The sequence below is a fragment of the Triturus cristatus genome, chromosome 10 (genome assembly GCF_964204655.1).
Source record: "Triturus cristatus chromosome 10, aTriCri1.1, whole genome shotgun sequence".
NCBI classification, from domain to species: Eukaryota; Metazoa; Chordata; class Amphibia; order Caudata; family Salamandridae; genus Triturus; species Triturus cristatus.
In genome coordinates this window covers 241,509,218-241,536,195 of record NC_140593.1, presented here as the reverse complement: position 1 = coordinate 241,536,195, position 26,978 = coordinate 241,509,218, and the positions used below count along the sequence as shown (strand labels likewise).

At 46.6% G+C, this 26,978-nt stretch overlaps 1 protein-coding gene across 5 annotated transcripts in view; it reads right to left on the bottom strand.

The window, feature by feature from the left end:
* The window catches only part of GLCCI1 (glucocorticoid induced 1), a 400,242-nt gene that overhangs the window by 133,246 nt on the left and 240,018 nt on the right, over positions 1 to 26,978 (bottom strand). For all 5 annotated transcript variants that reach the window (XR_014970042.1, XM_085630890.1, XM_085630888.1 and 2 more), the window contains exon 5: positions 22,645 to 22,797. Coding sequence is in view for 4 of the 5 variants with exons in the window: in XM_085630890.1 (XP_085487016.1) it covers positions 22,645 to 22,797 (153 nt within the window). In the remaining variant the exon portion in view is untranslated. The remainder of the gene's footprint in view (positions 1 to 22,644; positions 22,798 to 26,978) is intronic.

The following is a 26,978-nucleotide window of genomic DNA, read 5'->3' as shown; positions in this document are numbered from 1 at the left end:
AGGGTATGGCCAGACTTGGGTTCCGTGCTCATCATGCCACAGGATTCAGGCTAGCCTGGCTGCTAAGGGGTGATACCCTGAAACCGACCCCAGGATGCTTGTTTACGGTCCATGGAGGACCTAGCCCCGCAGATTGGTCTGGACTATTCCCATGGGGAGCACAGTCGAGACTGATTTGCATATGGCTTGATCCAAAGTGGAATAGCATAGCGAACAAAAACACAATGGTGTTCGGTCCAGATCTCTGTACAGGGGGGTGAATGTTTGACATTATTCAACATTCCGTCCATCAATTGTTCTTTTTGTAAAGTCTAATGAATGCACTTTGATAGAAGAATATTGCAGCTCTGACTGAGCAAGATGGATAAGATATAGTATAATCATGTCTTCTTGACAGGAGAGTGGATTGTGGTCATGACATTGGCACCATAAACAGAACTCCAGGAAAACAGATTTGTTGTAGACGGAATCTTAGCATTTTTTACCACAACAATATAAGCCTGGTGTAGATGTAGATGCCTGTATTGTAAAACATTAGGAGCCTTGCTGCCAAATTGAAGAATGTCACACTGGGATGGTAATGTTGGCTTTGCATAGCGGATAATGGTCTTGGTTTGGACGTATACCTCTTGTGTAGTAATAATTGAAGGATACCTGGAAATAACCACTTTCTCACACATTGGGACTATCAGAATCTACGAAATGGATTATACAAGTCTCACCAGAAAGGTCATGATTAGAGAAATTGGGAGAAAAGCGTAGAAAAATACATTTGACCAATCTATCAACAGGGCATTGCACAGAGAACTTTGTTCCCACACTCTGGAGGTGAAGGCGGGCATTTTGCGTTAAGAGACTTTGCCTCCAGGTCTATTTGTATACCTAACCTACGAAGACTTCTCGAAGAAGGTTGTTGAAAAATTAATTGTGGCAGAACATGCTTAGCACAGCTACTAGGGAATTCTGAAAACTGTTGTCGCGCTAGAAGCGCGTGGGCAGGTGGTGGCCCTTCCTCACGAGACAGAACAGAAAAGTATGGGACAGTGCGTCCTGACAAGCCTCCTGGCCCGCCGAAGCAATGTGCAGGGAAACCCACGCAACGGGAACCTCGGTAGCGCTATAAGCGCGTGGGCAGGCGGTGGCTCCTCCTTACAAGGCAGAGCAGGATTGGACAGCGAGTCCCGTCGAGCCTTCAGGCCTGCTGAAGCAAAGTGCGATGCGTCCTGCACAGCGGGAACCATTGTCGTACTATAAGCGCATGGGCAGGGCGTGACCCCTATTAACGGGGCACAGCAGCATGGAACAGCGAATCCCGACAAGCCTCTTTGCCTGTCAAAGCAAAGTGTGATGTGCGGTGCAACTCTGGGGAATAGTAAAAAGGTAAGGAATTTGCAGCTTGAAGTCTCTATCAGAAAAAATACTACAGATTACTGAGTTCAGGAAGTGGGTGGGTGCACCCCTAAGTGAGCACAGACCCTGGAGCTTTGGCTTTGAGACATTGGGCAACAATGAGTTATGAGCCAAGAAAGACACCAGAGAACGTGTTTAAAAAAAGGCTTAGAAGAGAGCCTGTTGTGAGGTTAAGAAGTCTTCACTTGTTTTCCTGTTGTGGAGATAATAGCCTGGAAAAAGTCATTTAGTTTCTTCTTGGAACAATTGAACATACTACCTTCTTTGTTTGATTTGTAGAATGAGCAGTTCGGAAATGAATCCCTATCTGTGCCACATTATTGGATGTAGCTACTAGCATAGACAAACTTTGCAAAATTGTCCAATTTATCCCACTGGAAATCGTATGGAGTGGTACATGGGAGATGACGTTTTTGTGGGATGTCTCTGGGCTGCTTGAGCGACTGCAAGGTCAGCCACGTGATGGTCTATAAGGCAACCAGGGCTATTGTCATGCGCTCTGGATTATTTTATTTTTTTAACACTCAAGCACTGATGTCAAAGTGGGCACAGGTAAAGGAGCTTGCATGATTTTCATGCCTCGGGTAATGTTGGCATTCATTTTATTACCTTCCTTCCTGGTGCTTTAAGATCAGAGAAAAAGGAATCTGTTTCTGTGACTGTCAGTGGAAGATGAAAGTGCCAGGAAACTCTCCTTCAATGCGTGAAAACGTGCAAGTTGACTGCAGGAGTCTGCATGAGATAGCGAGTGATTCTCCCCCCCCCCCCCCCCCCTCCCTTCAAGGAAACCAAAGAAACGTCCCATTTATTGCCATGACTGATCTTCCTCCTGCTCCTTTGCCCTCTACTGACTCCACCTCAACTTGAGGGAATCGTGGGGTCTGTGAAAAGAGGATACTGGCTGTGTGAATATAGGTGGAGACTGATGTGACAACTCTGGATCTGATGCGGGCTGCAGTTGCAACAAAGGTTGCTATGGCAGAAATCTTGAAAAGTAGCCAGACATCAAGCACCAGACGTCATTTATGAGGTCCACAGAAACGGGTAGTATCAGAGCCACGATAATGTTCTTCTTGGTAATCGTTGTTCTGCAACTTTCACATGGCACGGAACCTTGTACTTCGTTGTAGTTGTAAGGAAAGCAAGGGTATTGGCAAAGGTGTCTGAGGTCTGCGAAAACCCCCTGGAAGTATGAGAATAAGTCCAATAGAGGTCTGAGATGAAGGCATGGGCCTGGTGACCCTCTGGATGGAATGGCATCCTTTTTTCAGGGCTGATATATGATATTTTCTTGCTATTCCTGAGTGTGTTATACTCAGCTACCTGTGCACTTTGGGGGGCTTGTTCCTCCCCGGGTGGCCATTTTGTTTAGCCACACACTTCCCCCGGGCAGCGCTCTAGTCGCTGCACGCCGTCCTGCCTCTAATCCCTACTTAACGAGCCGAGAACGGGCTTGCAGCGCCTGAAAGGTTCACTCTCACTTTACGCTGATGTATTTTAAATCGTTTCGCATCGCTTGTATTTAAATGAATTTGATAATTTGACTTTTAAAATCGCTGTGGTTTGCTGCTATTGTGATATATTCTTGCTATTACTGAATGTGTTGTACTCAGCTACCTGTGCACTTTGCGGGGTTTGTTCCTCCCCGGGTGGACATCTTGCTTTGCCACACGCTCCCCCCGGGCAGCGCTGTATTGGCTGCAAGCCGTCCTGCCTCTAATCCCTATTTAATGACCCCAGAAGGTATGTGCTGCGGGTGTGCCAACGGCAAGCCCGTCTGCGCCCGACCGGGACCCGGGGCCACGACCCCAGGCCCAAATAACAGGAAAACATTAGGTTATTCCTCTAAACAGCTTCTGGAGCATAACATCGCTCTCGGGTTGCATTCCACTCTGCCCTGACAATAGTGGCACCAATTGCTTATGCTGCAATTTCTCTTTTCAAACAGGGACACGCAAAGAACAGAACACCTTAACCACCACCTCCACTAATCTACATGAAAATCCTCCTTCAAACTGCAGCACCTCACTCAATAAGGAATTTACCTTTTTTTAGTATTAATTGCTGCTCTCTTCCCAAACAAAGCCGACATTTTTGATTTTCTGGTCAGCGCACAGCCTGCGGCCTTGTTCCTCACGGAAACATAGCTGCACATGAGCTCTGGCCTGGATGTTGCTGCAGCTCTACTGGTTAATTACGCTATAGTTAGGAAAGATCGGGACATTAAAACAGGTGGGGGCATTGCTATAATTTACCAAAAATCTTATACGTGTAAATTCGAAGATCTGCCTTTCACGAGTTGTGAGGCGGCCTTATTTAAGGTTGCCTTAACTCCCAAGTTCACCTTTTCAGGTGCACTAGTCTATCGCACCCCTGGGCCATCTGGTCCATGGGCTTCATCTTTTCCTGACCTAATCACTCCTCTCCTCCTTAATGCTGCCAACTTTTCCATCTTGGGCGACCTCAATTTGCACTTGGAGGATCCCATATGTGCCAATAGCTCTACTTTAATTTCTGACCTGGCAGCAATGAACATTCTACTTTGCAATTCCGGTCCTACTCATGTGGCTGGCCATTTATTGGACCCCATTTTCTCTAGTTTATCTAATATTCAGTGCCCTCCAGCTCTTCCGCTGTGCTGGTCAGATCACTTTGTGGTCAGCTTCCGGTTTGAGATTTCTGGGAGCTTGTCTATAGCCGCACTTGGCACAAAGAAATTAACCAGAAATTGGGGAATATTGAAGCTCTTAATAAGCTTCTGTCTACCAACGCTCCCACTATTAAACAAATGTTTGTCACTTCTTTGGGCGTTATTCAAAATTGGACTTTAAAAGCCATTGATGCTTGCCTCCCACCCTCAATTAAGAGGGTGAACAACCAACGTCCCCCTGCCCCTTGGTTTACTGAGAAACTAAAAACTGAGTAAACCAAATGCAAAGCTTTGGAAAGACACTGGAGGAGGAATTATGCGCCCGACACCAAACTTGCATACAAAAGGGCCAACAGAGAATACCATTCTCTCTGCAAGTCAGCTCGTGCCGAATAAGTTTCTGCTACTATTTCTAGTGCACAGAACTGTTCTAAAACATTATTTAAGATGGTCAAAGAACTTTCTGGCTAAGAAACGCAATCCTCGCCTTCCATTCTGAATGGATTACAATGTGAAGATCTTGCCAAATTTTTCTTCAATAAACTGGGGGAAAAAAACCTCTCAGTTGAACGGCAAGAAGCCAGTTAACACCTTTCAGCAAGCACCCACATCTCTCCAAGTAGCTAGAACTATTGATCATCGAGATAACAGGATTACCGAATCTACTAATATACTGGAAACTTGGCTTCCATTAGACATGATCTCCTTCAAACGGCTCCTAGGAAGTATTTCATCAGGCTCTCCTTGCGATCCTCTTCCAATTCCGGTGCTGCAGCAACTCGAGTCATCTTCACGGACAATAATTATGGAGCTCCTTAATGCCTCCTTACACGAGGCAATTGTTCCCCCAGAGTGGAAGCACGCAATGATTCTTCCTCTTTTAAAGAAGGCTAATGCTGATCCTGCCCAGTCCTCCAATTGTCGGCCAATTTCATTACTTCCGGTCTTCTCTAAAATTTTAGAAAAGCACATTAATTCACAGTTATCCCAGTTTGTCAAAACACAGAATTACTTACACCCTTTTCAGTCTTGCTTCAGAGCCGGCTTCTCAACGAAACTGCCCTCTTTGGAGTAACGGAAATGTTGCAACACCATTTGGACATTGGAGATACGGTGGCCCTTATATTACTTGACTTGAGTATGGCTTTCGACTGGTGTCTCACACGTGTTATTAAAAGCCTTACAATCTTTGGGAGTTGTTGGGCCGTCACTCAACTGGCTTATCTCTTTTCTTGCTGACCGTACGTTCCAGGTATTTTCTCCAATGGCCAATTCCAACATTCACGGTCCCCTTATGGCGTACCCCAGGGTTGTATCCTTAGTCCCCTGTTTAATGTATATGTTAGACCCCTGGCGGAGATTGCAGAGAAGGCTGGGTTGTCCTTGTTTTCCTATGCCGACATCCAGATTATCTTCTCTCTTTCTGAGGAGAGGGTATCGGAGTCATCTGCTCCCCAGTTGGGGTTGAGTAAAACTGCATTCTGGATGCAGGCCAATTTTCCCAAACTTAATTGAGAGAAAACTGAGGTTCTAATTTTGGGGGAAAATAAAGATCAGGGGGGTCCCAACATTGGCCTGCGGTAATGGGTGCTCTACCTCAGCCCACCTGCCAAGTTAGCAACTTAGGCTTCATCATCGATGATCTATTATCAATGAGACAACAAGCCGTGAAGGTGGCAGTCACCTGTTTTACCATCTTGAAATGGTTTAAGAAGATTATATGGATGCTGCCCAGCCCAACCCAGAGAACCGTGGTCCAGGCTCTTGTCACTTCTAGACTGGACTACGGTAACATTCTCTATCTGGGGGCAAATAGGGATGTGACACGCAAGCTGCAGGTGGTGCAGAATTCCGCCGCCAGACTACTCTGTCAGTTCCCCAGAACTGCCTCCATCTCTGACTCTCTGTGTGATCTACACTGGCTCAGGGTAGAGAACCGGATTAAATTCAAAGCCCTGAGCTACATGTTTAAGATCAAATCTGGTGCTGCCCCTCAGTATCTGCTAGCCCGGGTCTACCCATACTTACCCGCACGGCCTCCCAGATCGACTACTCAGGCGAAATTCTCGGTTCCCAGGATTAGACTGTCACTTATGGGGGGGGCGATCTTTTTCCTACTTCGGTCCCTCCATATGGAATTCTCTTCCCATACCACTCCGCAACGAAACTGTCTACAGTAACTTTCGTAAATACCTAAAAACTTTGTTGTTTAATCAATAATTTTCTGACTCCCTTTCTGTTCCTCTCAGGTTGGCGCCGGGAAACCCTTTTTGGGTAGCTGTTGCCCTACAAAATTAATTAACATAACATATTTGCACTTTCCTAGAACCACTGGAGTAAGCCACATGTGTGTTCCTTCTGTTTACCCATCAACCAGTCTACTAAAATGCATTTTGTGAAAGATGTCACAATCCAATATATACGTGTGCAGAAGAAGGTATTTTCATTCTTCCAGGACTATATCCCACATCAAAGATACCAGGCCTCAAGATGGAAGACAGCTAAGGAAAACTCAAGTAAAAGAAGCAAGTATATTAATTTTACCTTTGCAACTAAAGTTTACGAACATTCGTTATGCAAATCCAAGTAAACATCTCCAAAATTATTTTTCCGGAGAAACTTAAAAGAAAGGCACAGTTGGGTGTCAAGGTACACTTTATTTACAGAGTGGACAAATATGTGCACTTGGGCACTGTGACAGTGCACTGTATACTGGAGGAGCCAAGTCAAAGTTACACAAACAAAATGTTCTCACACAAACGAAATGAAGGATTAATTGCACAAAGGTTAGAAGGGTTGGGTGGAACTAAAGAGAAGAGACAAAAATATATTAAAACATTTTTTTTCGATTAATAGGATACATTAAAATGTTATTTTCTCCTAGCGGCAATGCAACTTATTTAACTGAGTTGGAAAATTATCAATTTACATTCTGACAAAGAGGCACAGTGGCCGTGAAATGCTGAAGGGTAAGATGTTTTGTACAATCGGAATACTTAAATAAAAAAAAAAAACACGCTTAAATAAATACAAGTAACACTGTGTAGTAAAATTTATTGAAACAGTTAATAAAACAAGATAATAAAATGATGTATTATTTCACTCAAGTGCATGAACGAAATTGGGAGAAAACGATTAACAGGAATGCTAATAAGGGAAGAGAGGTTGGAACCCATCCGGATTGCACCAAAACAATATAAATAATCACGTTAATATTGTCAAACAAGTGAAACACAGGGAATGCACACCTTCATGACAATTCAACAGTACAGTCCTCCAGTGCACCAGGTATTTATAAAGAAGATCTCTTCAGCTTCTCACTGCCTGTCCATTTGGTTTTTAGATGAGATGGATAGCTACCGGATTACTGATTACATAAACGCGCCCCCAATAGTATACATTTTTGTCAAAGACGCCAGGAGCTCAGTGGGTCATATTTTAGGACTGGGAATGAGAAATAATTGAGTAATTTGGAGGCAGAGATGCTCTATGTTTATAAATATTAATGAAGATCGCATGTTAAAGAAAGATGTACTTACAACAGCCGGCATACTTCAAAGCACCAACAAACCGACAAATCCACTAGATTCAAGATACTAACCCACCAGAAAGGTCCTGTGAGTCATAGGTTTTGATGCTGAAAAGACAGCTCCCATACACATATATGGTTGGTTGTACCGGTCACCGTGAGAATAGGATGCAGGTAGGCAGGATTGAGACCTTGAGAAGTGACTAAATGGGTTAGAAATGAAGAGGCATCCCAAATACTGTCTAGAACAAGCATTAAAAATGCAATAGGTCTAGCCTTTCATTAAGTTAAAGCTATTTGCTTTGCTATACAATACCATTAGCAAAGCAAATGGCTTTAACTTAATCAAAGGCGAGACCTATTGCATTTGCAATGCAATAGGTCTCGCATTTGCACCTGCTATAAAAAAAAGGCATCGTCATTTACAATGCCGATCGCTCAAAATCTCGCAAATGCGAGACCTATTGCATTGCAAACGCTTGCTGTTTAATGTTATTTGTTCCAATAATAAGAGCTCTACGTGTGAAAGGGTGAAAAACCCCTTCGACGGTTACTATTAAAAAAAAGTTCATCAGAGGATGAAGTGAAACATGGCTAGGGCAAGGGGACAGTGGTGGCAGACTGCTCTCCATCGATGCCGAGAAGGGGAAGTGAGTAAATGCAGGTATGTTTCATGACCTCTATCCCAAGATCTTAAGCGACCCCTTTAGTGGCTGAGAAGAACTGTTCACACGGAAGAAGAATGCATTCTATTACAGAATGCAGGCACGTGCATCGAAAGATGTTTCACCTGCAGCGAAGTGAAGTCGACTAGACCAGCGTCCTGCCGTGTCCCTCCTGCTAACATTCTCGGTCCGCCATTATATTTCAGGACAAAGTGCCAGGGACTTGTGAAAAAGATTGCTTCGGCTCTGCCTTGCATAGTTGACTCCATCTCATGTTTTAAGAACAGGGGAAGTTAACCTTCTGAACTGGGGCCCACAGGCTAATTAGACCCTTCTCCTGAGAGTAATGCACCTTCTTGAGGTGTTTGCTCCAAGCCCTCTGGGTGTCATAGAGCCACGAAGTGCTGCCTCCTGGAAGGTAATGCCATGTTGAAAGGAACTTTATGAGCCTGATCACCTATGGAACTGTCTGAGAAGCAACTGCATATAAAAGGGAATAGGTCAAAATTATTGAAAGAAACTAGCCACTGGTACTGGGAACTTCTCAACGTCTAGTAATTCAAGTTATTTTCAAGCTCTAGAAATCCTCTGAAAGGATTTGTGTCTTTTCCTTCTTTTCTATATCTATATCATGAGCACCAGTTAAGGACACATTCACGGGGAGATTACGTGATTTATCAGGAATCACATCCAACGTTGCGACTTGAACCTGGTTCCCAAGCAATGAAGTCAGTGTAAATGTGTAAACGGGCCTATGAAAATGTGAAAAGTTAAAGGGGGGGTGGGGTTCAGGGGTTTCCACAAACAATGCGTAATAAGGTCACTGGAAATATACCTCACAGGACAAGACTCCTGCAATGAAGCACAAACCGACCACGAGAGAGGCCGGTATTAACCAAGAAAATAACTAAATACTTGCGAAGAAACAACACTCGCGTCTTATATACACGAGAGATCGCTAGAGATACACAAACCATTCTGTTACTTGAAGGCATAAAATGATCATGGAAAAGCGGTTGATTAAAGTTGCTTGTTAAAGACCTACACCAGGGTATGAAAACAAACAAAAACATAATAACTAAACCACTATGAAGCAATGTAAACGGCAACTTTTTTTATATGCGCTGTTACTGAAATAAACAAAATAAACAATTTTACCACATTGTTAAACTGAACAACAAGCTGTCACCAATGCGTGAATGCAGTTGCGTGTTTATTTTTGCATCGTGCTTTCACTTTAAAGTGAAAGCGCGATACAAAAATGAGCCCGTGGATGCCTTTGCAAACGCAAATTGAAACAAGCGCAGCCAAAGCAGACGACGCTCCGTTGACAATGAAAAGAAAAGAGTGCTTACTGTCTTTTAAAGGACAGCGTGTAAAGCCGCCAGTAAAAGATCCAGTCCCGGTGGGCGTGGTCTAAAGAGGACAGGGTGGCAACCAAGAGGGACTAAAAACCTTCCAGTGCAATTAACGAAGTATGTTTAGCATAATTACTGACGAGAAACGACGCACGCCAATGAAAATTGCATGGCAAGTGTATGGCAAGTTATATTTAAAACCAGCATGTCAGTGTAAAATAGAAAATTTGCATTAAGTATCACAAAAGAATGCTTTTGGACACCATAAACGTTTTGTAAGATGTTCCCAGGAGAAACCTGCAATTTTTTCAGGGTGGAAGTCCACAAAGGGAGATCAGAAACGGATATACCAACTATTGTTGATAGCCAGACTTACTCTGGCTAGATTCTGGAAAAGGCAGAATGGTCTGAGCTGGCAGGGCTGGTGTTTAAGAAAATGCCCCCCTAAAGTGAGAGCTGTAAGGCCACTTGGCTAAATGTAACTAACTAGAAGGCGATAAACATGGGGACTACACAGACAGAATATGATAAGTGTGTGATTGATAGACTGAATACTCACAGGGGTTGGTGATGTAGTTAAATGATTTATGTTTTGATAAATGTTTTTCTGGAAAAGTTGCAGCATTCCAATACATGTATACTGGCATCATATAAGGCTTGCTGAAATATGTGTCTTCACTGAATAAGCTATGTGTAAAATGTATGAATCACAATATAAGGATAATAATAATAAAAAGATTGTTTTAAAACACTGTTCAATTGTCTTGTGTGAAAAAGTAAGTGCACCCTGTGGTTGAGTAACACGTGGAACCACATTTAGCATCAATAATATGAAGTAATCATTTCCGGTAAGAGTTTCACAGTCTCGCATCACCTGGGAGGAATTCTAGCCTACTCCATCTTACAAAATTGCTTAAGCTTGCGACTATTGATGGCGCTCAGTAATGCACAGTTCTCTTAAGGTCAGCTGCAGCTGCGCACTTCTATTCGGCCATTCTAAAATGTTGATTCTTGCATTTTTCAGTCATAAATGTACTGGTCTTTTTTGGATAGCTGTCCTACTGCATGATTCATTTTGAATGTGCTTCAGCAGTTTGGCAGGTGGCATAACATTTTAAACTATAATCTGCTGGTAAAGAGAGGAATTCATGGTGGACTCACTGAATACGAGGCATTTAGGCCCTGTAGCTGCAATTCAATGTGTTTCGTTTTTGTGAAACATTTCTTCGAACAGGAGATGCAAACATCTCAATGTTGGTCTTATCTGTCTAGCGGACCATGTTCCAAAAGCCTTGTTCTTTTAGTTGCTGTTTTGCAGACCTAAGTTGTACCCCGATTATATGTTTTTTGAAGAGAAGAGTTTTTCTTCTGGCTATCCTTATATTAAAGCCTTGAGCCCTTCTGTTTCGTTTTTTCCTAGATGTAGAATCATTAGCTCTAATGTTTACCAGATTGATGGAGGGTCTGCAGATCCCTAGCTGTTGCTTTGGTTTCTTTATGATCTCTACAAGCATCATACTGTCTGATCTTGGGGTAAATTTGTTGGAATGCCCCCTCCTGGGTAGAGTGGCAACCATATTCACATTTCTCCAATTGTACATAATTTTTACCCCTATAGAAAAATTGGGCTTTATATGGGGGGCGCTAGGTGGCGCACGGGCGGAATAGCCGCACATCCGTGATGCTCCCGCAAGCTGTCGTATTAATCCGGTATTTATCCTACATCACATGAATTAAATTGCCCTAATACCTGCGAGAGCTGTCCCCGATAAGATACTGAAGCTGGAGGGGTACGGTTCTGTTGGATTCTGCCCCGATTCGCATGTCATCGAAGCTCGTTACTGGAGACCGAGAGGACGGGCTTGGCGCTGTGGAACGTAGAGGAGGCGCGAGGAAGTACGCGAGAGGCGGGGCTGCTACGACTCATGCAGGCCGGAGGACGCGTACACTATGCCAGGAGAGAACGGGACGACTGCGCTGGCCTCTAGACTGCGGCGGTTGCGGGCCACACTGCACAACTCGCAGGTTGGCAGTGTGAATGCTTGGTTGGAATTGCGGGAGGAGGAAGCCGAGAGAGAGCAGCGCTGTAGTGCGGGCGGCCAGAGGAACCCCAGAGTGGCGGCTGGCTCGGGGTGCTCCCCGGCTGCCCGGCAGGCTGAGACCATCGAAGCAGAGTACCGCGGCGGTGAGTCAGTGAGCAGGAGTAATGGCCTAGCGAGATATGCAGCCACATGATATACTTGGACGGGGATATGGGGAGTGACGTCGTCGGCGCTTGGAAGTCACTGAGAGGCCTACTGTTGGACCACCCAAGGCGGGGATAGTGCGTAGGCGAGAGCCCATCAACGCCCCGAGACGAGCAGACGTAGGGCTTTAGGTTATGATTCCCGGGTACAGAGGTACCTTGAACTGTGGTGAGGGGCGCACTACTCTGCACCCACGTGGCAGCCGAACATTGGACTGGAGAGAGTGCCAGGAAGGGTGGGCCGGTGTTGCATGGCTGCTCCGAACCCCCCCGGTAGCTGGCAGATCTAGGCGACTGGCATGCAAGAAGACCTGTTGATGATCGCTCATGACAATCGCGCACAATTGCGTTCCCCTGCACACATCGCAGGGACCATATACGAGGCGAACTAGGAGAGTTCTGCTTGGCGAGCCTGGGGCTGCGACCCGCCCCTGCCGCGGCTGGAAGAGGACGTCTCCGACGGTTGTGGTGCTGCAGCGAGGAGGCCTTTGTACCCGCTAACAGAGGACTGGCAATCTAGCTTCGAGATCTCAGGGGCGTCGGAGGTGTCTTTTCCCTGGGAGGACGGACGCTGCAGCCATCGTTACTAGTCCAATGGGGAAGGCAGAGTCCTGCCAGTCGCACCTCACGTTTGATACTAAAAAAAAATGGGCGAAACCGCCTCCCGCAGACTCTGCTATAGGGGCGGAAGCGGCTCCTATACCGACAACGTTGGAACCCGGAACCAGTGATGGTATGAATGCCCTCCTGATGGAAATGAGGCGGGGCTTCACGGATATAGGGGACAAAATGGATTCAATGGTGGCGCGCATGGATACTATAGCCCGCACTCTGGGAGGCCATGAGACAAGGTTGACTGAGGCTGAGCAACGTCTATCCACGGTAGAAGACACTGCGGAGCAAGTAAAGACGACAACGGCGCAGCTGGACAAGCTCCTCAAAATCATAGCTGCCAAAAATGAGGACATAGAAGCGCGCAGTCGCATAAATAATATACGCGTTTTAGGCATTCCGGAGAACACCAACACGGGGCGAATGGAAGTGTACATCGAAAAATTGCTGAGACGGTGGTGGGCGCAGAAGCACTCTCCTCAATTTATAGTGGAGCGTGCGCATCGCTCTCTGGGGCGAGACCTCCTCCGGGGAGCACGCTTAGACCCATCATCGCTCGCCTATTGAACTACAGAGATAGGGATGTTGCATTGCGAGTTGCCAGAGAACAAAAGAACTTGACGTACGAGGGAGTGCCTTTCACGATGTTCCCAGACTTCCCACTCCATGTACAGGAAGAGCGACATAAATTCTTAGCAGTGAAACAAAAACTGAGGCAGGCGGGGATTGACTATGCCCTCCTGTACCCGGCCCGTCCCCGCGTTACGCACCAGGGAAAGCAGACACTCTACACCAGGCCACAACAGGTGGAAGAATTCCTGAAGAAACTGCGACAGCCGAAACCGGTGGCACAGCGGGAGGAGTCGGGACGGTCCCCCTCCCCAAATGAGAACTAATGGCAGCGGGAGCTCAGAGAATGACGGGACAATGATCCTGCGAGGGACTATGGCCCCTTACTTGGGCCCCTCACGAGACCAAGCTACGGAATCCACGACACTCACGCAGGTGGTAAGAAATAACCGCGAAAGATAAACTGTCAAGTGATGTTAATGGGACATGGACACAGGAAGCCCCCTTAAATACTGTCCAGGAACTGGAGAGATCGGAGGGCGTAGCTGGATGGTATTGGGGAACTCGTGGGCTACCTAGAGACAGCACCCCATTGGGACTACCCACTTTTGTTAAATGCTGGCTATCACCTTTAGGTCCTTCCCATTATTGTCCCTCGCAACGTATGTTCAGAGGGGCCTGGACTTTGGTTGCTACGGGAGGGCCTATAGGCGTAGGGAGGGGGGAGGGAATGTATACATCTGGCATGTTTGGGATGCTTCAGTGGGAGGGGGAGGGGATGGGGAGGATGTTTAAAGTTGGGTTTGTGAAATGGCAGTGGGCAGTCATGTGCATCAAAGAGATTACCAAAGTCACCAATGTTCTGAAGCAACTTCATTATACATCATGATCTGGCTGCAATTGATAGATGGCAGGGAAGCAGGGGGATAATGACACATTGAGAGTGATATCATGGAATATTTGAGGACTAGGGGATGCACGGAAACAGAGGCAGGTACTGGCATATCTAGATAGGCAAAAAATTAATGTGGCGATGCTACAGGAAACTCACATAGATCCACGGGTTGGTAGCCGATTTGCGAGCAAATGGCCAGGACATCGTTTATTCTCGTCCTATGCTCGGGGAGTAGCTATTCTCTTCAAGAAACAGGTACGCTTTGAACAGATGGGAGTGGAAGAAGACCCGCAGGGTCACTATATTATTGCATGGGGAGGCTGGGAAAAGATTCTATCACATTCGTCAACTGCTATGGCCCCAACACAGATAGCCCATTGTTCTTTACTAGAATGTGGGGCAAGATATTGACCATTGGATCCACACACATAATATGGGGAGGGGACTTTAACGCTGTGATTCAGCCCCCTTTGGATAGATCGCAAGCGGCGCCACACCACTACAATAGGGCGCAGGAAGCGCTGCAGGGCATCCTAGAGGAAGGCGGACTAATTGACAGCTGGCGACACCTGCACCCACAGGGGAGGGAAGGTACCCATTTCAACTCGTACAGGGGGACCTGGGCAAGGATTGATTACTGTTTACTGTCGAGAGGGCTAGGATCGAACATACGTAGCGTGGTGCATTTAGCTAGAACCCTTTCTGATCATTGTCCGGTGGAGGTGGTGCTCTCTTTACCGGGATATGACACTCCTAGGCCGGGTTGGAGGCTGCAGCTCATGGCATTATTGGACTAGGGGAGGAGATACATGACTTCTTCAGGAGAAACAAAGGATCGGTCGATAGTGTAGAAGTAATATGGGAAGCGTTCAAAGTGACCGTACGGGGTATATGTATTTCTAAAAGCTTTGGTGTATTAAGGGATTTGCAGAGAACGCTACAAAAGCTGGAGCAGGAACTGAAGGGGCTAGAACGACAAACGGAGGGCGGGGAGACTGGACAAATACACACAGTTTTCCGCGAGAAGCTAACGGAATAAGAGGAAACGGCACAGCGAGAAGTGAAACACAGAGGGCGCCACTGGGTAGCTTGTAGATATGGGGAAGGGGAAAGACCAGGGAAGGCATTGGCGGAGCTGACTCGTCGCACCCGCTTTGCCTCGCATATCTTGGAAACACAGGTACCAGGGGAGCCGCCAACACGTGACTCAATGGATATCTTAGATACATTTTGTAATCATTATACGAAGCTATACACTTCGCAGAGACGGGGGCCACTTGAGCTGGATGACTTTCTGGGGGACGTGGCACTAGGGTGGCTTAGTGATACACAACGGGTGTTTCTATGTCTCCCGTTCGAATTGGATGAAATAAGGGAAGCAATAATGCAGTTAAAAAATGGTAAAGCGCCGGGATCGGATGGACTCCCCGCGGAATTCTACAAAAGTTACATAGATATCATGGCACCAGTGCTCAAGGAGGTATACGAAGAGTCGCTGGAGGTGGGAGTGTTGCCTCCTTCAATGAGGGAGGCTATGGTCACCTCTCTGTTGAAACCGGGGAAACCCCCGGAGTCATGTGACTCGTATAGGCCGTTATCGCTGATGAATTGTGACACTAAGATATTGGCTAAGGTGCTGGCAAATCGACTGTCCCTCCTTATGGATAAATTGATACTCCCGGATCAGTCCGGGTTTGTGCCGGGCAGAGCGACATCTCATAATCTACGGACTCTGTTCTCAATGATTCAGACGGTGTCGCCGGAGTTTCCATTGGCCGCGGTGTTTCTGGATGCCACCAAGGCATTCGACTCGGTGGAATGTGACTATTTATTTGAGGTACTGCGGAGGATGGGTTTCCCACATTTATATTTATCGTGGATACAGTTATTGTATCACCGACCTTCGGCTAAGATCTTGATTAATGGGTATGTCTCTCAGCAGCTCTTGATAACTAGGGGGACTCGGCAGGGATGCCTGCTGTCCCCGCTGTTTGCCATCGCGGTGGAGCCCCTGGCCTCCAGGTTGCGCCAAGTTCATCGGGATAAGGCTTTCAGATGCTGCCTCAGACAGTTATTGATATCACTGTATGCGGATGATATCACACTTTATGTTAGAGACCCCCAGGACAACATAAGTCCATTATTACAGGAATTCATACGATTTGGTCGGTTATCTGGAGTAGGCATTAATAGGGGAAAATCCCAGGTATTTCCACTCACGGATGCGGTTACCCCTTTATCGCTTGATTTTCCGCTGGAGTGGTGCAGTGACGAGCTAGGGTACTTGGGGGTGCAGGTAACTCAGGACAGGGAGGAGACTATACGGGCGAATTATGGCACAGCCATGGAGCGCTTAAGTATAAATGTGACGCGTTGGATTTCCCTGCCCCTCTCGATGGCGGGACGGGCATCTATCATTAAAATGATAGTGCTACCACAATTTCTTTATCTATTTCTCAATATACCCTACTACCCAGGGAAACATTTCTTTCATCAATTACACTCTGAACTTACTAGGCTACTTTGGGGTGGTAGGCAACCGCGATTATGCTGGGCAATACTGACTAGGCCATATGACCAAGGAGGGCTTGACATACCTGACTTTGCGGTGTATTTCTTGAGTGCCCAGGCGCAATATGCGTACTATTGGAACTATCCCCCCCGGTATATGCCACAAGTGGCTGTGGAGGATTGGCTCGCAGATATATTGCTAGTCGCGCGCCCAGACGGAGCGAGCTACCACAATAACTAGCACGGTAGACGCGTGGTGCCATATAACAAAGCATCTGAATATCCCTTTCTATATTCCTCTAGGCTACCCCTAACTTATCACCCCACTCTCTCTTTATTGCAGGAAAAGGGGTTCCGCGATCTCTGTATAAGGGCACGGGTTAGCACGTGGGGAGATCTCTTCCATGCGGGGCAATTGCGCACGCTAGACCACTTCATGCAGGGAATGCATTACACACCACTAGATGTGTTTCTATACGTGCGTCTACGACAAGGACGGAGTTCGCTCCTCCCCGATTTTCCGCGGGAACCAGAATGATTGGGTCCTCTACATCAGATGTTGGGGTCCAAAGATGGGAAGCATTTGGTATCTAACCTATACCATGCGATACATGAACAAGGAGGACGAACTGCTGGCTCGGCAGCATTGGGGGGGGGGGGGGAGGACATAGGGCAGGACATTACGGATGAACAATGGCGCCACTGCTGTCTACTAACAGCGCAGATCTCGGCCAGCTGTCGGCTACGAGTATTACATTATAAATATCTACATAGACTGTACTATACACCAGCGAAAAAGCTCAGGTTTCGGCTGGCAGATAATGACCAATGTGAAAGATGCCAGCAGCCGAGGGCGGGTTTATACACCTGGCCTGGGGGTGTGAGAAGATACAGGAATATTGGGAGCAGGTGTTCACAGCCCTAGAGAAGATGGTTGACATCAGTGTTGGTAGGGATCCGCTCATTGCATTATTAGGATATACACAACAGCTGCCTGACAAATGTAGGAAATTCATAGCGCTGTCCCTCTTGTTGGCTAAACGAAGGGTGGCATGTAGGTGGGGAAGGGGTTGAGCACCGAAGTTCAAGGATTGGCTCACAGATCTGGTGTACTGTCAGGAGCAAAGCACCACTTATGCTGAACTTTTACCTCCTGCCTCTAAGCCCAAAGATATCTGGGGGCCATTACAGGACTATCTTCTAGCCCAGAATGCTACGAACTCATCTACCCATGAATAGCACTGTACTCGAATGTGATGGACGCCCCTCTCTTACTATGTGATATTATGGACTGCCGAATATATAAGATCTGGATTTTGCATGATGCTACTACTGTGATCCCTTCACCTATGATTCTTGGTTTGTCTGGATATGTACACTGATATTGTATACAGACGCAGAGGTGGATTATATATGTATAGTATAACTTGCACTGACTGCATTACCATTGCCTTGTTATAACATGTCTACCTAAAACACCATAAACAAAGTTTATAAAAAGAAAAAAAAAATTGGGCTTTATATGGTTTGGAAATGGCTTTATAACCCTTATCAGATTGATGAGCAGCAACTTTTCTTTCTCTGAGATTGTCGCAGATAGCTTTTGACACGTCAAAACAAAACATTCAAGGCGAAACAGACAGTTTCAAGTTTATATGCAAGTGGCAGCACTTCCTGAAGATTGAGTACTCGGGTGAACTTCTTTAGCAGCACCCAACTCAACTTTTCATTTTTACTGATATGGTAGATGTTTCTTTTGTTTAATAAATAACAGCAAAGTGAAATTTCTGTATGCCATTTGTCACATGGTGCAAAATGTAATGATTCATAGGACTTGGTGAGAACTAAACAAAGGACAGGCATAGGTTCCTTATTTCTGTCAAACAAAAACTCTAATTTATAGCCCAATGCAAGTACTATATAAAGAGAGAGCGCGCGCCTATAACACAGCTTTCAATAGGCCCTTAAATTCTGGCACTCCTGAATATATACCAGAAGCACTTTGCATTCTGGGCTTTTTTCAGACCATTGCCCAGTCACTGTAGTGCATAAAAGAGGGTAACTTGATATGTATGTCTTTACAAGGGCATCGTTTTTTTTATTTTACTTGTGAAAGTGTGTCCTAGTGTCAAACACGGGCATAAAAATACCACCCACGCACACTGAAAACATTTGTGTCACATAAAAGCAAACTGAAATCTTGCCTGCTGTATTAAATAAAGCATGATTCACTAAAATAGCAGGCATGTTATCAGCCTTTGTGTGATGTGTGCGCGTAATGCATTTAAAATCCATATACCACAACTAACTTATACAAAAGGGATCTCCTTCAAGTTACCCTTGGGTGTAAACCATGTCTTCAAGTTACAATAATTCAATGCCAAGAGTGCCTTTTCTTTGCACCAATAAGTGTTCTATTTCTCTGGGATGCATTAAACAACAAGGATTCTATACCAGTTCTAGGCACACCTGTATGCTAGGATGCACCCGCACTACTGTATTAAAATTATTCATGACGGGTATTTTTATTTATTTAAATTGTTTATTACAAGCATATGGCAGTCACATTTAGGGGGCACGATGTTTACTTTTTTGTTTTTATGGCATATGGTTGCAACAAGACAACAATCGCACCAACATGTAAAGGCCCGAACTATTGGTTTTACTAATGCTTGTTTCAGGATGTGAGGCGCTGGTAAGTATTAAAAAAATTCAAAGGTGCCAAGGCCAGAAATTGTATTAGAAAAAGTTAGAATTACAAGATTCCTGAAATGATGTACATTAGTTCTCATTACACGTGAATACTACACATAATTACAAATATAAAAGCATATTAGGCAAGAGTGACGGGAAACGCAGGCGAACTGCCAATAAACAGCTGCCTTTGGACTTGTCCAAGTCCAACTTCCAGTTTAGTCTCATATCTTTGTGAATCGCACTCAGAGTATCTGCTTTCCATATTAACAGACACCAACTCCCTGCATAACCTCAGCGTAAGAACCCCCGATATGCATGACTGACATGACCCTCCCAAACCCCACACAAAGCATGAGATGTCTCCGCGGAAGTAGGGGGGTTAACTCATAGTGACACTGCCCCTTGAATGCACGCGCCACGTCCGTTGTTTACAACCACAGGCAATGCTCACGGTGGACGCCGCTAAATATGGATCTGGTGTCGCTGTGAGATCCGCGGAGCCTTTACACACCAGCGGCGAGTTCAATGAACGTGCCATCATGTCTCCCATAATGAACCGTGCGCTGGCCGTAAATGAATGGACTGTAAATCACCGCGTCTTAATGCACGATAACCCACCGACCGGAAACGAAGTGTCCTGCTATGTACACCGTGCGGGAATAATGTATGTAATTCGGACACACTGCTATTTATGCCCTTAAATATAACTTAAAGCACACCTCTTGGAAGCAAGCCTTTGATTACATGAAGAGCGCATGAAAACATTCACTAGTTGACTGAGATCGTCGACCAGTGCCAGACTGAGTTTATTTCACGTGCCATTTCGGTTAATTCTAAATAAGTGCACGAGGAAAAAACAGCCACTATGTTCTCAGTAATGACGACCATGAATGGCTGAAGCACTTTTTAAAGCACACTGCCACCTACAAACTGATATCTGAGGACAAGCTCTCACCATTGTGGAACGGCAGGCGCTTGTTTACATCGCGCTTTCTCCGTAGTAAACAAGCATTTGCAATGCAATAGGTCTCGCATTTACGCGAGTTTAAGCTATTGGCATTGTAAATGACTATGCCTTTTATTTATGTTTGAAAAACGAAAACACAAATAAAAGGCATTGTTATTTGCAATGTGAATAGCTCAAACTCGCGTAAATGCGAGACCTATTGCATTGTAAATGCTTGTTATTAAAATTTGAAATTGTTTAAAATGTAATTTTTGAGGACCTAGATACACTTGAAACCTATATGAGGATAACGTCTTTTGGAATAGATCGAGAAAAACGAAAGTACATAAGTGCTATTTTAATTCATGGTATTCGTTCGTTTTAATCTCTTTTAAACTCCAAGTAGAAACGAAATCACGACCAGTGCCGGATTTAATTATTACTGGCCGAGTCATGCAGGAGTGAAGTGTTTAAAAGTTAGCACTTCCCGGTGCTGCGCTCGGGTACGAGCCAGGCAAGGCTAAATTTTGTTCTCGACATTTGAAGAAACCACTATGGAGGTTGCAGGGGTTGAAAACGCTGCGGGTATCGGTTACTGTAGACAGGGTTCTTATAGTATGGCATAATCTGAAAAACTGTATTTGAGCGCCTCTTTTATACCTCTAACAGTAAACACGTAGGTTAAAAAACGTTCATTAAATCACATTAACTTTTTGGGTAGGATCCCCCCCAAGAAAGACACAAACTATGGGTAAGATGCATTTCCCCCTGAAAGGGTTCGCTCGGTCACAAAGACTGCATTGTTTGGTGTTAATGTGTTACACGTAGCAGGGACCGTCCAATTAGCAGTCAAACGTCCCAAGCAGGGGTCGGTTTTGTCTCTGTGCGCAGGTGGTTGCGCTGTGGCTGCATAGCAGAAGATGGGATCCAGGGGGGCGCACCCCGCCGGGGGTGCACTTGGAGAAAGGCTAGGGGGGTGGGGGGTTTGGACAGTAAGGGCGGGGACAGATGTGGTGGTGGTGAGAGTTGGATACTCGGGTAAATACGGCACATTTCCCACTGCCTGATGTGCGAGTGTCTTTGAGCCTGCACACTCTGCTTTGAACCGCTATGGCAACTTGAATGCTGCAGGTTATTTCTCCAGAGCCATGTGCTCACAGGAAGTGATGCAGCTCTGAAAGCGATGCACTAGTTGGCATTTGTTCTGGCGCAAGTTGCAGCCATGTGATCAAGGCATTCAAAGCAAAACAGGAAGTAGCGCCTAGTTTGGTGAGAAGGAAGGATTATTTTTGACAGATTCTTTCGCAAGCCTGTCAGTGCAAAATGATTAAGTGGAAGAGGAGCTCCCTTTCAGAAGACGGAGAAAAATTACAGAAAATAAACACAATGTGTAGAGATTACGTAGAGGTTGTGATGGTCGTGTTCAACCACTAAAACGACAGATTACACATAGAAACATGGGTCCCTGGTGCGTTATAAACAAGAAAAACAAGCCCGGCGGAGCGTGGCACACGCGCTTGGCGGGGGCAGGGGAGCGCATTCCAGGCGGGGGAGCGGACCCTTTGAAGTGCGATGCCAAACGGATTGCATGGCGGCACGATGCACGTGATTGTGCACGTGCTAGCCATGCAATCCGCTTTTTGGGAGCACTTTTAAAACCCCCTTACAATAGTCTCGCTTTGCGATCGCTTACGCGATAGCAAGGCGAGACCTAAAAAGCAAAGTGCCTGCACAGAGTAATGAAGGAGAGAGTGACACGCCACCAGTGAAAGATCCAGTCCGGGTGGGCGTGGCTAAAATTAGACAGGGTGGTAACTAGGAGGGACTAAAAAGACTCACAATGTGAAGGCAGCGTTTAGCATGGAGGATGACACAAGCCAACCGAAACAGGGGGCGGAGCCTACACTCCACTTCTGAAAGTGAATTGATCACAAGAAGCCTCGCAGCGCGCATGTGCTGCAACACAGGTCTGCGAGACCTAAAAAAAACCTGTCTTTGCTAGGAGAATTAACATCCTAAAAGAACTGCATCTAACCTTCGGTGATACTAAGGACCATATACTCAGTAAATTTTAGAGAAGGGAAGATGTGTGATGGCTGTAGACTGAGTAACCCAGCTGCAATGCCATAATGCTTGAAGCCCATAAGCATCAGTTGTTCAGTTCTATCAAAACAATCGTGGGAACAGGTTCAAAGTGTGGAACGCAAAGGAGGCAAAACATTAAATTAAAAAAAAAAAAAAGATTGCGCACAATTGCTTATAAGCTGGACTGCATTTGAACAAATGGTCTGTGAATACCAACATTTAATGCGCTAAACGAATTAACCCACCAGACCTCTTGAAGCTATCATTTCTGCCATCCACCCTTCCTTCAAAGATTTGCATAGTCAGCGTGAATGTCAATGTTTTCAGGTTTTGACATATAATACAAAAGGAACCGGGATTATGAGCTAGTTGATCATAAAACATGTTTATGAAAGACCAGTTTTCAATCAAATGCATTTTATTTTTTCTTGAGCCTTCGGGTGTATTACACATTTACATTTTTTTCTTTACCTTAGCTGCTGCTTCTTTTTCATTGCTTTCCTTAATAAAGACGGTTTCTAACTCGGGGCTTATTCCTTCAACGTTACAGGATACTCGTGATACTGTTGATTTTGGCACGGACATGTTAGATAATTGCACAGCAACCGATCTTGATGTAGAAGCCTAGAATAACAAATGTAATAGAAGTGGATAAAATACAGCAATAGTAGACTACAAGGTCTATTCATGTCTTCCAACCCATTAAAAACTGATAAAAGAACCATAAATGTTGTCACAACCAATAAGTACTCGTGTATAGATCTGAATGTAACAGCAATGAGCTACATATATGGCTGCACTTTGATGTACCTTTTGATGTCGATATATTATTTGTTTAATAAAAAGAAATATTTTAAAAAAATCTGATAGAGAGGGGCGCCCTTATTAGGTAAGGTACAACCTGAAATTATACAAAAAATAAAATACCTGAAACACAAAGTGGTGTCAATATTGAAACTCAGTACCATGCCATTTTTCCCCCTTCTTCAAAGCCTAGCTGGAAACTTTACCAACAATTGGCATGGAAAACGCCAGAACGGCAGCATGAAAGTCATTTTGTCGTCTGTAGTGCAAGACCATATCCCCTCTACCCCCACACACCTTATGACAATATGGTACTGTCATATAAAAATACAATTACAGAAAAAGTTATTAACCAAGCATGCAACGAATGTGACAAGCAAGTGCTAATGAGAAATACATGCTGTAGGTCACGTCCTGATGAAGAAAACATAAACTCAAAAGTTTCACAATACCACAACAATAAACGTTCATTGCATTGACATCTTTTTCATCCTTCTTATCATCAAGCAGGGCGACCAGTGGCGAGGATGACCGGGACACCTTTGTCCCAGCAGTTGGGGTCCACAGGTAGATCAGAAGAGCTGCCTCGGATGGAGTCTTTCCTCCAGTTTATGCCTTCGGGTCCCATCCCAGGAAGGCTAACAGCGTGGCAGCCTTGATGTGGGATCTTTGACCCCCGAACTCTTTTAAAGGTGAAGTGCCCAAAGGCAGCGGATGGTTGGACCCTGCATGCGATGTGCCAAAGATGGGGGCATAGATGCACCATTCAGAAGGCCTAGTTCAAAGGAAAGGTCCAAGAAGGGCGCCCTTCTCAACACAAATCACAGAAGGCACGTACCCCTCAGGTTGAGGGTGGGTACAAGGCAGCACAGGCAACAGATATCAGCATCAGGCAGAGATGAGGAACCAGATATGGAAGCAAAGACAGCGGTAGGGTTGCGTAAGCCACATCTTCCTGAGGTGGCTGGTAGGCACGAGCCACAGTGGAGTGACAGGTACCCCCCAGACCTTGGGATGGTTTTCAGACTCAGAGTGCTCCTAGAGAGGTCTACCTGTTCTTCAGACATAGCGGGATGTTGTGGTATGTTGGACATCACTCATGGGAGGGGAGAGGGGGAGTGGCGGAGGAAGGTAACTCCACATGAGCGGCCCGGGACATAGGAGGCATGGAGACATTCAGACAGTCAAGGATCCCAGAGCGAACGGGTCGAAGTTCGGGGGCGCGCGCCCTCCACGTGAAGAGTGAAGACAGCCGGCAGGGTAAAGCTGGCTGGTAGGTGCACGAGAGTACAGAGGACGACAAGGTATCCCCTGCCTCAATAAGTCCACCAGTGGCAGAGACAAGGGTGCAGGGCTCTTTGGCACATGGCAAGGGTGATGAGGAGAGTCCTGGCGGGCATGGGGAAGAAAAGCTCTACGGTCAGCTCTGGTATTGGTCCATAAGCCAAATTTGTAGCAGGCCAAGCCAGTGACGAGGCAGGCCTGTGCGGAGGGGTTGGATGCAGATGCACGCAGGACACTTGGTATGTTATCGGCCAATGCTCACGTGCAACCATGGCCCGTTTATTTGTACCCTCGGACTGAGCCCGGTCACGAGCGGTGTGGGGGTGATACAAATTATGGGAGAGGCCGGGTTTCTCTCTACATCCCTCCTTTCTTTTAGTTTTATTGAGAGGAGCAGAGGGGTGAAACAACAGAGGGGAAGAGAAAAGGAAAACAGAAGAAAAGGAGACCAGAAAGGAACAGTCATAAAATGCCTTGGCTGCTCAGCACATGAAATCTCTCAGTCTGGCTCAGCACTGGGTTGGGCCGTAGTAGATAGCGTCGACTCCTTGACTTCCTCACAGGATTATCACCAGGTATGCTCTCCGAGGGACTCCCAGATGTTTCAGGCCGCCAACCTTCTCTCCTACTGTCCTCTGGCAATGCCGATGCCGTTGGATGGAAAAAGGGCGCAGGTCTCTGGCTGCCCCCCGTGGCTGGCATGTCGTCACTCATGGGCTCACACTCATATCCTAAGGAGAGGTTTGAGTGAGTGGCGTCGCCATGTACCGCTTTGAACCAGGATACGTTCCTCACTACTGTATGCTGGCAGTGTTGGGCCGTGATCATGGTGCCATCCACCTGGGTCACTGTCCACACTTTGGGCTCGTATGGGGCGCGAAACTTTCATCCTGGATGGTGATCCTTGAGCACAAAGTGGGCCCCTACGTGCAGCGTCGGAGTCCTTGCTCTCCGATCCTTGGTCGCCTTTTTATCTGTTGCCCGACGCTTCTGTTGGACTCTCTCGATGTCCAGGCAGGGTTGTGTCCACTCGGGGTCTTTGGGGATGACATCCCGCAGTGGTTGTTTGAGCAGTAGGGAGGCAGGAGCGCACCCAGTCGTGGAGTGAGGTGTTTGTCGGTACGCAAGTAGAAATTGGTGCAGGCACACTTCGAGGTCCTGGGGCTGGTAAACTCCTATCTGATGGGCTCTGTTCAGCATCCTCATAAACCGCTCCACCTCCCCGTTGGACTGGGGTGGGGTGATCCACTGGTGCTTGACAGCCCCTTGTGCCAGGTAGTCATGGAAGTCCTGTCCCTGAAACGGTGGCCCGTTGTCGGATTTGACCTCTTCTGGGAATCCAAACAGGTCGAAGGTCTTTCCCGGTATTGGTTGCACGTGGACAAACACCGTGGACAGTAGGAGCTCCACTACCGGGAACTTAGAGAACAAGTCCATGATTACCACTGTGTGCAGCCCATCCAGGAAGCTCCCAAAATCGATGCTGATCTTCATCCAGGGAGTCATGCATGGTTCTTCTGTCAGTACAGGCGCCGGAGCTGGGTCTTTGCCGGTGATTGCACAGGGGTGGCAGCATCGGACTTCTTCGTCCACCAGCTCGTCCCTGTTGGGGAACCATACTTTTGCGCTTAGTCTGGCCTTCGTCTTTGCGGCCCCTTGGTGCCCTTGATGGACGAGCGCGACCATTTGATGGCAGAAGCTTCTCGGAACGACAATCCTTTGCCCTCGTAGGATCAGGCCAAACCCACTGATGCTCAACTCATGCCACACTCTCCAGAGCTGGCTTCTGGTGTTCTGTTCCTCGGCCACTAGCGACTTGGAGCCATCGAGGAATTGATGCCACTGTCCTTGAGCCAGTTTCCTTCACCCTTGCAAGGGTGTCATCTGCGTCCGTGGCATCTCGGAGTTCCTCTCACGTTATGGCGACCGGGCAGGCGTTGGGTTCGACCATGTTAATGAAGCATTCAGTATGCTCGTCGTCCGCCGTTGATTGCCCTACGCTGCCAGGGGAAGGGTGCCTCGACAAAGTCGGCTAGGTTGTCGGCCCCTGATCTGTAAATCAGCTCAAACGAGTATGCTTGGAGCTGGATAGCCCATCTCTCTATTCCGAGTGGCGCTAGGCGAGAAGATCCATTGAATAGCGGTAGCAGCAGCTTATAGTCCGTCACCACACAAAACTGGTGGCCGTAGAGGTAGAAGTGGAAATGTTGGCACGCCCACCTGATGGCCAAAGCCTCCTGCTCTATTTGAGCGTAGCGGGTCTCCGTCTGTGTCAAAGCTCGACTGGCGTTTGCAACCGGGACACAGGTCCCTTTGGCGTGCTCATGCAAAAGGACTGCTCCGAGCCCTACAGGGCTGGCGTCCACGACTAGTTCTGTCTTCTTCTTGGGATGGAAGTACGCCATCATTGTCTGATCGAGTAGTGCCTTCTTGATGCTGTTGAATGCCGTTTCTTCTCTGGGGCCCCACGCCCATGGCACGCTGGACTTCGTGAGCTGGCGCAGGGGTTCAGACCGCGTGGTCAGCCAGGGGATGAACCTCCTGAGTATCTTACCATACCAAGGAAGCTTCTTACTTCCGCCGAGTTCTGGGGAACCGGGGCGTTTCGGATGGCCTCCGCCTTGCGTGGATCTACACGGAGCCCATCTCGTGAAAAGACATATCGAAAGAACTCGATTGAACACTTGTAGAATTAGCTTTACTTTTGTGCAGCTTGA